The sequence below is a fragment of the Festucalex cinctus genome, chromosome 8, assembly GCF_051991245.1.
Source record: "Festucalex cinctus isolate MCC-2025b chromosome 8, RoL_Fcin_1.0, whole genome shotgun sequence".
Lineage (NCBI taxonomy): Eukaryota > Metazoa > Chordata > Actinopteri > Syngnathiformes > Syngnathidae > Festucalex > Festucalex cinctus.
In genome coordinates this window covers 9,493,133-9,504,024 of record NC_135418.1, presented here as the reverse complement: position 1 = coordinate 9,504,024, position 10,892 = coordinate 9,493,133, and the positions used below count along the sequence as shown (strand labels likewise).

The following is a 10,892-nucleotide window of genomic DNA, read 5'->3' as shown; positions in this document are numbered from 1 at the left end:
TATTATTATTATTATTATTATTCATTTTTATATAACTCACAACTGCAACTCAAAAAGTGAAACAATGTCATTTGTTATCGGCTTTTTTTTTTTTTTCAATTGATTCAGAATTACAGCGGCTATAAAAAGTCTAGACACCCCAGTTAATGCCAGGTATTTGTGATATAAAAAATGTTTTTGACCAGTAATCGCAATAATGTCCCCTATAGCCTGTACAACTCAATTCAAAACAAAAATATGAAATATTTTAGAGTGGGGAAGAAACTGAGTAAAACTGAAATAATGTAGTTGCACAAGTGGACAGTAAACACTATTATCGCCGGGGATGTGTCTGAGTTCAGAATGAACCAATCATCTTAGTCAGGTTTCCATCCAAGTGTTTCGAATGTTTCAGCAAATTTTGTGAAAATGTGCAAACCGTTCATTTCATTTATGTCCGTTTCCATCCGTTCTTCTTTTGCGAATATGCGCTGCGAGATGACATTGTAGTGAGGGGTACATAATTCACCCACAGAACGTTGGAACGATGGGGAGATCCGGGTGGGAATGTCTTCTTGGCTTCCCTCACGCATATGCAGTCAGTGAAGTGTGTCGTTACTCGTTACATAGAGAGCTGATGTCAATAAAGCGATCTAAAATTGTATTAATGTTTTTTGTCTTTAATGAATTATAAAAAGAATCATGTGTCTTCGTCTCCCCAAACATATCTTACTTTATCAATCTTTTTTTTTTTTTTTACTCCAAGTCCATGTGACGAAGTATCAGTCAAAACGTGCAATTTGTAGCCACTCTTGTAGTCGCTGATTCGCAAAATCTGTTTCCATAGCCAAAATGTGCATTTTCCTTTTTCGATACGCTCCAAAATCCACCCCCTCTAAGCGTAAACACTTTTTTTTGCAAATTTTGGGCCTTTTTATTCAAAAGTGAAACTCGTGTTAAATTGGCCCTGTCATGTATTTCTGAACAGTCTTGGTAACATGAGGATCATCATCTCCAAGTTAACATTCAAGCTGAATGATGGAGGTCTGCTGCCTATGACCACATGGAACGTACTAAAAGAAGAGCCAAATTCCCTCACCTTATCATTGCTCTTTTTTTTTGTATGTGCGCATTTGTGTACGTGCGTGTGTGCGTGCGCGAATGCGTGCATGGGTGCGCGTGCGTGCGTGTAAATTAGTGTAAATTTGTGCGCATTAGTTCACCTAAAACCTAATAAAAATCCCATTATCCTTCACCTTAACCGGATACTTTAGAGTCTCGCCAGAGTCGTGAAGTTCAGAAGGTCAGGAGACCAGAGGCCCGGAGCGCCCCCGACCCGACCCGGCCCGTTCATTCGTTCCACTTTTCCATCTAAATTAATGGATAGTACTGCATGACGAGATGGCGCTATTGAGTGATTTTGTTTTTGCATTTTTACATTCAATATCATTCATTCCACTTTTCCAACTAAATGAGTGGAGGGTACTGCATGCCTAGGTGGTGCTATTGAGTGATTTATTTCATTTTTCAATTGAACATCAGTTCCACATTTCCATCTAAATGAATGGAGGGTACTTTCAGATAACATTTTTACATATAAATTTCAGCTTCAAAAATCCACGCCTCGCAGGTTCAAGTGTTCTTTTCACATAATTTATCTTTCAATTTACTTCATAAGCATTCAGCTATTAGCATTCAGCTTCGCATTCAGCTATTAGTTTTCAAGGTCCCCAGCATTCCCACGCAATTTCTGCATAAATTGCACTTAGTCTGGTGAGAATTCCTACAGAAACAATAGGGCTGGCAGCAGCAGCGCCGCCACTACTGTTCGGGCCCCAATAAAGATGAATGGTTTGTTTAATTCTGAACACAGCCGCATTCCAAGGGTGTTTGTACACTTGTGCAACCACATTATATCATTTATTTATTTTTACATGCTCTCTAAGAAGGTTACAACCACATGTAAATGTGAGTGGTTTATGATAAAGCAAATGCTATATGCAGCAAAAAAAAAAATTTCATTGCAAACTAGTGCTAGACTGTACAAACATTGCTTTCTTTATGCAAAAAAAATGCAAGTCATTGTCGTCTGACTGGGTCCAAAGAGCAAATTGAGTAATAGCCTCGTGTGGCTATCAACATGACATGAAGTATGTGGACTGTATGTGTACACATTACAGTGTGTGTTACAACAACAATAAAAGCATATTTTCAGGAATGTTTCACAATGTAATTAAAATGGTTTGAATAAAATCCATACAAAAATAGCTCAATTTTGTGAGAGAGTTTTAGAAGGGTAGGGCAGTAGAGTATCTAGTTTCCATAAAATGTTAAAATGTACTCATAGAAATGATGAAAAATAATTTCCCCAAAAGCATGATGAAGTAAAAAAAAAAAAAAAAAGGGGGGGGGGGGGGGGTTGAGAGGTTGAAGTTACTGTAGGTAGACAGTGGATCTGCTCATCTCTAGCCAATTACATCACCAATCTTGGCTCAGTCTTTCAGTCCAACCCTCTGCAGGCAGCAAGGTCCATATTTAAACACGTGCCTCACAGCTACTTCTATGTTGTGTGTGTGTGTGTCTAAATAAATAAGAAATGTAGGCTTATGCGTGTGTGTGTGTGTGTGCGTGCGTGCATGTTTCTTACCTCTTCTTGCACATTCAGCACTCCTCTGGTTGGCTAAAAGAGTGCTTAGTTTGAGACAGCTTTTATTTGAGGCCCCATGTGCAGGCGATCCATTACGCAAGACATTAGTTAGTGGTGATTGGACAGGCCAAGCATGAGACTGCAAGGGTCAACCTATCAGCTGTTAGTGTCTTTGAATGAACCTAACACTGAAACTGCTGACAACAATGATAAAGCTCTTAAACATTTCTCAAAAGCGGGTTGTTTTTGCCACATAGCTTTAGCTATTTCTAAGCACCTCACTGACACATCATTAAAATTTAATATTTGGCCTAATTCAGTTCACTTACTTTGGATTACCGTATGTTGCTAAAGCATAACCTACTTTCTCCTGATAGGGCTAGGGACCTATGAATTAATTTGTAGTCGGAGTACTATTAATCATCTAGTACTTGTACTGACTTCAGCGATGTTTTACCGAACTCAGCTTCATTTATTGAGTGCTTTCAAAACAGCTGCAGCACACAAGACAAAACAATAATAATACAGTCATAACAAACCAATAAAAAAAAATTTCATTCCTACATGCTATGCTTTGTGTTTTGAAGATGAAAGAGGAACGACTCATTTTTTACAGCGTGGGGAGATTTGAGTCTTTTTTTTGACTGTGTTGTAATTCGACTAAGAGTTGCAATTTAGAGCTCACTACATTGTTAACACCAGAGTTGTGTGCTTTACAAATGCACAACAAAACATAACTATAATGCTAACATGAGTAGCAGATAGTATTAGTTTAGTTATATGTCAGACCTATAAGATTTATCAGCCTTGTTGTGTTGGAGGACTTCAGGAAGAAGGTGATTAAAATTGTGTCTCAGAAGTACAAATCCCAGCATTCTTGTCAGGCATGGCAAAAATATCAGTATTTTATTCATTTATAACTACGGGAGCCACATGTTTGGGAATCTAAAATGAGGTAGGATTTTACTTTCCGTTTTTCTTTTTAATTCTACTGCAGACATCGTTCAAACAGGTGGCCCGTTTGAAGCCATATTGGATGAAGCAATTGTATTCGCCATTAACTCTGCAAATATTAAGATTGCGTTTGAATGGGATAATATAATCAAAGGTAATGATTCTTTGATTGATTTGATTTATTTGTTCATTTTGCCTTTCGGACAGCATTGTGACAATCAAACATTTCCTCATACAATTAAAACATATAATAACCGAAAAGAAAAAGGGCTGGCAGGAAGAAGCATAAAGCTTATAAATTCCCGCCCCCATACTATACTAGGACGCATAAAATCAAGCAGTAGTAGTTAGAAATCAGCAGAGATGATAAAATTTCACTCAGTTCATCAAGTCCATGAAGTTAGTTATCCAGTTGATTACATTCGGAGACTATTGATTCAGGCAAATGGATTATTGAGAGTTCCATCAGTTCATCTTCACCAGTGATTTGATCGCGTGTAGTTCATGACAGAAGATTCGTTCCAATAGTTTGTTGATCACTTGTTGATTAATACCATGTGGATTATGACAGTCCAGCAGCTTTAGATAACTGGGCATAGCGAAGACCATGTGTCCGACATCTCCGTCACTCAGATCCGTCTTCATCACGATTTTGACTCATCGCGACTTTTTTCTCCAGTTCAAGCAACCTTGTGGCCATGTCTCTCCTCATTCCGTTCATGGCGAGGTTGAGTGCTGCAAGGTCGTTTTTCACCAGAGAAGTGTCATCATAGGCCTTAGTTCGGCCGTCTTGCACGCCAGTGATGGCTCTCAGGGTGGCCGCAGCCATTTTCTCTGCATTCTTCTGGCGATCAGACATTTTTCGTAGCGTACGAAACAGCCAGTAGAATCCAATCCCAAGCAGCATCAGCATAACCACCAGCACAGCCAGCAGGTACAAATCTTCCACATCCTCCAAATCCAGATTTGTCAGACACAATGGTCTCCACTTAGCCCAGGAATCTTCAGCATATCCAGACATGTAAGTTCCACTTGGACATGAACGCTGAGTAGGTCCAGGTCTGATCGTAGAAAAGATTTTGTCAAACGCACTTCGAGACCAGCTCATTAGATCCATACTGGTTTGTCGACAGTTTTTGGAGCAGAGTGTCCTTTTCTCAGCACTCAGCACAGATGCTATTTTCATGATACAAGATTAAATGTCCTTGCACTTCAACAACATAGTCAGACGTGTTTACATTTCTGTGTTGAAGCTCCCTCCTTGTTGATAACACAAAAGTTATTGCTCTCCCACATACAAGTTAAACAAAAGACAGGTTAAACATTTTCTTCACTATAACTAGTTAAAACAAATTCTTTATATTTTTTCTTAAATCCAGCTAGTGTCAGTGTTCCAGTTAGTCCCCAATCTAGTGAATTCCATAATTTTACACCAGTACAGGAGATCAAAAATGACTTCAGTGTAGTTCTAACACATCTCTGCACAAGTTTCTCTCTCAAATCATATTTCGATTCCTTGGCCTGGAAGCATATTTGCAAGTTGTAAGGGAGACAGTGTCTAGCCGCCTTATACATTATCTGAATAGTTCTGTAGTTTATTACATCAAATAATTTCAATAGTTTAGCTTCAATAAACAATTTGTGTGTGTGTGCATTATATGGAGCACAATGGATAATTCTTACTGCTCTTTTCTGTAATACCATCAACGGCTGCAATCGACTTTTGTGAGTGTTTCCCCAAATTTCAACACAGTAAGTCAAATAAGGTAGGATCAATGCATTATAGATTATTTGGAGTGCCTTTTGACTCAATATTTTTTGGGTTCTGTAGAGGATGGATATACTTCTTGCCAGTTTTTTTTTTTAACTGTGTTATCTGAGGAATCCATGTAAGCATCTCGTTAATAATTATTCCCAACACATTGTGTTGGCTTACCCGTTCAATATTTACATTAGAAATTTGTATGCTGATATTTTCTTTAGTTCCTTTTTTACCAAATAACATAAACTTAGTCTTGTTGAGATTAATAGACAATTTATTGGCATTAAGCCATTGTTGTAGTTTATATAATTCCTCATTTATTATTTGCACTAGCTTCTGTATATCCTCACCTGTACAGAAAATGTTTGTATCATCAGCAAAGAGTACCATCTTTAATACAGTAGAGACTTTACATATGTCGTTTATATACAGTATAAACAATTTAGGGCCCAAAACCGAGCCCTGAGGTACACCACATAAAACTTCCATTTTATTAGAAGTACTCCCTCCTAATGTCACATACTGATATCTTTTGGTTAGATAGCTTCGTAACCAATCTAATACAGTGCCCCTGATCCCCATTCTCTCTAATTTATTCAATAATATTTTGTGATTTACAGTGTCAAACGCTTTTTTTAGATCAAGAAATATTCCAATAGTATATAATTTTCGGTCAATAGCGTCTGCGATTATTTCCATGGATTCAGTCAGGGCTTGGGACGTAGAATGTTCTTTTCTAAAACCATATTCACTATCATCTAACAATTTATGTTTGGTTATAAATGTATCAAGTCTATTATTAAAAAGTTTTTCTAATATTTTTGACAACTGTGGCAAAATTGAGATAGGTCTATAGTTACCATAATCATGAACATCACCAGTTTTGTATATAGGAATAATTTTTGCTATTTTCATTTCATCTGGGAATATCCCAGTCTGAAATGATAAATTACATATATAAGTTAGTGGATATAGAATTTCATTTATTCTATTCTTAATTAACTTCATATCAAAGCCGTTTGTGTCACAGGAATTTTTTGCTGTGCATTTGGCAACCAAGTTTCTTATCTCGGTGTCCGTGACTGGCTCCAAAAACATGGAGTGTAGATTTCCTGTATAACTGTTCTCATAGTGGGAGGAGGATTCTGGAATTTTCTTGACGAGATCAGCTCCTACAGTTACGAAAAACTCATTAAAATTGTTTGCAATAACTTCTGTATTCACTACTTTTTTATTATTAACATTCAAATATTCAGGATAAGATAGTTTATCCTTTTTATTCTTTCTTATAACTTCATTCATAATATCCCATAATTTACAAGTAAAGTTTTTGTTTTCATCTAATAATTTAGTATAATGCTGTTTTTTACAGTCCCTTAAAAATAGAATTTAGCTTATTTCTATATCTTTTATATCTGTCCTCTGCCTGTTTAGTTCTTTGGTTAAAAAATATCTTGTATAAGTTATTCTTTTTTCTGCAAGCATTTATTAATGACTTACTCATCCATGGTTTAGATTGTAAATGTTGTTTCAAATAAACCTTCTTTACTGGACAGTGTTCATCATAGAATTGTTCAAGTTTGTTTATAAAGTAGCCATAAGCCATATTCACATTTATTGCATCATAAACACAACTCCAGTTTTGAGTCAACAGTTCATTTCTTAATGCAATAATATTCTCCTCTGTCCTAAATCTTTTATATATAGCTTGTACTTGTCTAGTACCATTTTGATACCATGTATAATTAGCAAATATTGGAAGATGATCCTCATCACTTCTTCTGGCCGCGGCTTGTGCATACGTGCGCGGCCTGACTTTAATGCCGGTGATAATGACATCGTTGATACGACATTTTTGATCAAGCACATCTACCTGTTCCTGCAAGTTGACAATTTGCAGGTCTTTCTTTTTCATCTCCTCCTTCTGAGCTTGAACCACATCCCGCAGTTGCATCACCTCTTCCAGCAGTTTCTGGTTGGTTTTATCCATTTTTTTCCATGGCTTTCTCCATGGTTTTCTCCATTTTTTGGATAATAGTCTTTAGCTCCTCAATTTCTTCCGTTCTTTTCCCACTAGGCATGTTGTAAAAACAAAAAGAGTTGTTACAGCTGCGCCGCAGGGAGTGAATCGCAGAGCGATAAGTTGCGTCCTTCTCAATCAGAGTCAGGAAGCAGAATGGATCAGAGTCAGGAAGCAGAATGCCTTTATTGATGAGCTTGATTATAGCTACATCGCCAAGGAGAAAGTGAACGAGGCATCTTTACAAATAGCTTCACTTTGCCTCATCCAATATGGCTGCGGCGTCAACGTAATACAACGGCGTTGCCGTTTACTCTATATGTATCTATTGTAAATGCTGTCTATAACAGTGGGTACTGTCAAGACGCGATCGGTGACCCCTGCACGATCGGTGACCCGCATGCGCAGAGGATCGGCCATCTTGGATCAACAATTATGGAAACCACACTAGTACAAATACCTTTATATGCCTGTGCGATATGCCAGTGAGCGTTTGTAAAAAAAATCGACGTCTTTTGTCTTCATTAGTAGGTATTTGGTAAAAAGCAACATTTGGTTTACTCCCTTGTCTGTTTGTACAACCGACCGCACAGCAAGATATGACCATTTTATAATTGAATTGACTACACAAAGGACTTCACGCTGTACAAGATTCAATTGTTACAATCCAGGCAAGTGGTTCTTTTGCCGTCCATACTTCAGGAGGGGGCGTTCCTATGGCGGAAGTGACGACACGTGCAAATGGTCAATATACACAGTAACTTCTGTGACAAAAGACGTACTACTAATCATAATAATACGACAACTAATAATAGCTGAAACAATGACATCTGTGTTATGCTCATAAAACAATATTTACTTGTCCACAGGTTTAAAAAAAAAAAAAAAAAAAAAAAAAAAACTCCCGAACAATTCAGCCCAACCTGGCAAACTTGAAATAATATGCATGGCCCTTAGGGAAAACTAATTGGGGAACCCTGCCTAATAGGCTACAGACTGTTTTGACAAGGCAAAAAAACAAAAAACAAAATCAAAATAAATAAATAAAATCGAGCTACTATAGGCTATTTTTGTTATTTTCACAGCACTGAGGACCATTGGAAAATAACCTTTCATTTCTTTCTTGAGTCAATCCTGCTTGGTTTGAGTGACCACGAGTAAACCCTGTCAGAAAAAACAACATATTGGTGAAAACATGTGGGTAGCAAGGAGCAGCGTGTGTTGTGTAAATATTCTACATGCTTGTTAGCTATTAAGTTAGCGAGCAATATAAGTTACATATCCCTTTCAGGGTTAGGTGAATACTTGGGGCATATTCACTAAGAATGCGCTGCGTCCGGTAATAGCGCAAAATATTGCACCACAACTGCACCCGCAGTCTGGGTCCAGTTACCCACCTCGTCACTAAGGATATTGCTCTAAACATATACCAGCGCAAACACGCCCACAAAACTGGCAGCTTGGAGCAAATTTGCTCCTGATTTACCACACATCAAAGGATTTGCGCGTTTATAAGCGCCATTAAGCTGCACAGAGCAGAGGGGACGACAACGACGTCATTCATTCATAAAGTACAAATTATTGGTGCGATCGTATGTATATATATATATATATATTTCAGAGGTTGGTGTGGGCGTACAGTATGCATCTGGCACGTAAAAATGATCGTAAAATGCCTCCCCGCCATTGGCGATCAGCCCGGGTTACGTTATGGCAAATGGCATGCACTGCCGGAGATCGAGGTGTGTCAGGTTAATACATGCTTTCCAAAAACGTTATTTGCGTCACTCAAACGCGGTGTGGCTGTTTGCGCTGGCGTTAGTGAATTGGACGCTGCATATCAATGAGTCTTATTTGCATTGGGGTGGACATATTTTGCGTCAAATGTATGCAAATTACCTAATTTACATACGCGCAAATAACACCGGTGCACCGTGACGCAACCTGTTTGGCCGCGCACTTAGTGACGGATTTCCCCATCTGCGCGTGTTTAGTGAATTAGGCGCTCCCTAATTGCTCAATTTTTGCCAGTTAGCGCGGTGCAAAGGCGACGCAAACCTTTAGTGAATAGGCCCCAATGTTTCATATGACACGATACGCTATAACTTTCATAAATGTGTTCTTGTTTACGAAGGCAATGAGGGCTGCGCTACTGTCACGATCACGGTCGGACATGATAAATCCCTTTATTTGCGAATCAATAATGGGCTATGAGTAGTAATTTGTAATCTTATGCAGAAATAAACTTTTTCAAATTGTCACATGCAAGCTATACCCAGATAGCAAGACGACATTGAATAAATGTTGATTTTCCATCCAAATCATCAGTATGGTTGATATTTAATTTTCTGACAATAAACATTGTTCTATGGTATGTCAGGAGATGGTTGGGTTAACACTGTTTTACAGTTGGACTAATGTTGGCTTCAAGTACGGGCTACGTTCATGCACAGCGTCCTCTCTATTGTCACCCCGAGTGCAACACGACCAGCCGGGACAGAATGATGAGCAAGATAGTAGCATACAAGTGCCAGTAAGTCCATTTACTTGCTGTTCAACTGTACGAGGTGGCAGTAGTGTTTATCATCCATGCCAAAGCTATTTTTAGCGCGACTGCTGCCAGATTGCCACTAAAAAAGCAAAAGCGCTATCATGTACCTCAAAAAAAGGAGAAAATAGTGCCATGGCTGTGTAGTCCCAGGAAAGAAGTGGAAGTAGTCGGCGGTGCTCACTTTTTGTTGACTTTATACAATCCGGTCCGGCGCACACGAATGAGCGGGCAATCGTTTAAAAAAAACTCTACGCGGTGAAACGCTCGCAAAGAAAGCGTTTCAGATCGCCTTTTCGGTTTTGGTGTGAACTCAGCATTAGTTTAGGCAAACTCAATTATTTTTCCAATCTGTTGTAGCCAATTTACGTGTGCTGCATTTGTGTGTTCTATGTATGTGTATTTGGTGAGGCACTTGGTTGCTATCAGGTTACCTGGACAGCTGTCAGGTGTAAATTAATCAACCAGTCAGGAAGACACAGGTGTGCATAGGTTAGGCTTTTTGAGCAAGGAAACCACAAAGTTGAGTGTGTGTGTGCATGACACCCGCCCTTTTTATCGGTTTAAACTTTTTTCAACTGGCAAATTAAACTGTTAAAACACACCTGCATGGCAGACCTTGATTTTTGCACTGCACAACTCGTTGGAAATGTTTTCCAAACCCTATAGCCTGGTTCACACGGCAGGAGAATTGGCCCGATTTTAGCCCCGAATTTCCCTTCCGACAATCGTAAGGACGCGCCGAGACGCAAGCGATAATCTTCACAGATAATCCTGCCGTGTGTCTTGTCACCACACACGGCGCCTCCCTATATCGGCACTCGGAAGGACCCCCGGCTTGAAATCGGGCATATCCAACATGTTGGATTTTTTGGCCCGACTTCGCTCCGCGGAGTCGATTGACGGTGACGTGCAGCCAATCAGAAAGCGAGCCAGCGAGGAAGCCGGTGGGGAATCCAAAATCAAAACTGTCATGAAGCAG

At 39.0% G+C, this 10,892-nt stretch overlaps 1 protein-coding gene and 1 long non-coding RNA gene across 6 annotated transcripts in view; one reads left to right on the top strand and one right to left on the bottom strand.

Moving 5' to 3' along the window:
- The window catches only part of aldh1l1 (aldehyde dehydrogenase 1 family, member L1), a 52,307-nt gene extending 44,685 nt beyond the window's left edge, over positions 1-7,622 (bottom strand). The window contains exon 1 of one of the 3 annotated variants that reach the window (XM_077529279.1): positions 7,216-7,622. Coding sequence is in view for 1 of the 3 variants with exons in the window: in XM_077529277.1 (XP_077385403.1) it covers positions 2,627-2,640 (14 nt within the window). In the remaining 2 variants the exon portion in view is untranslated. Of the gene's footprint in view, positions 1-2,626; positions 2,715-7,215 lie in introns of those variants that run through there. The other 2 variants (XM_077529278.1, XM_077529277.1) reach the window with 2 other exon arrangements.
- The window catches only part of LOC144023631 (uncharacterized), a 93,521-nt gene that overhangs the window by 5,831 nt on the left and 76,798 nt on the right, over positions 1-10,892 (top strand). The gene's annotated exons all lie outside the window — the stretch shown is intronic.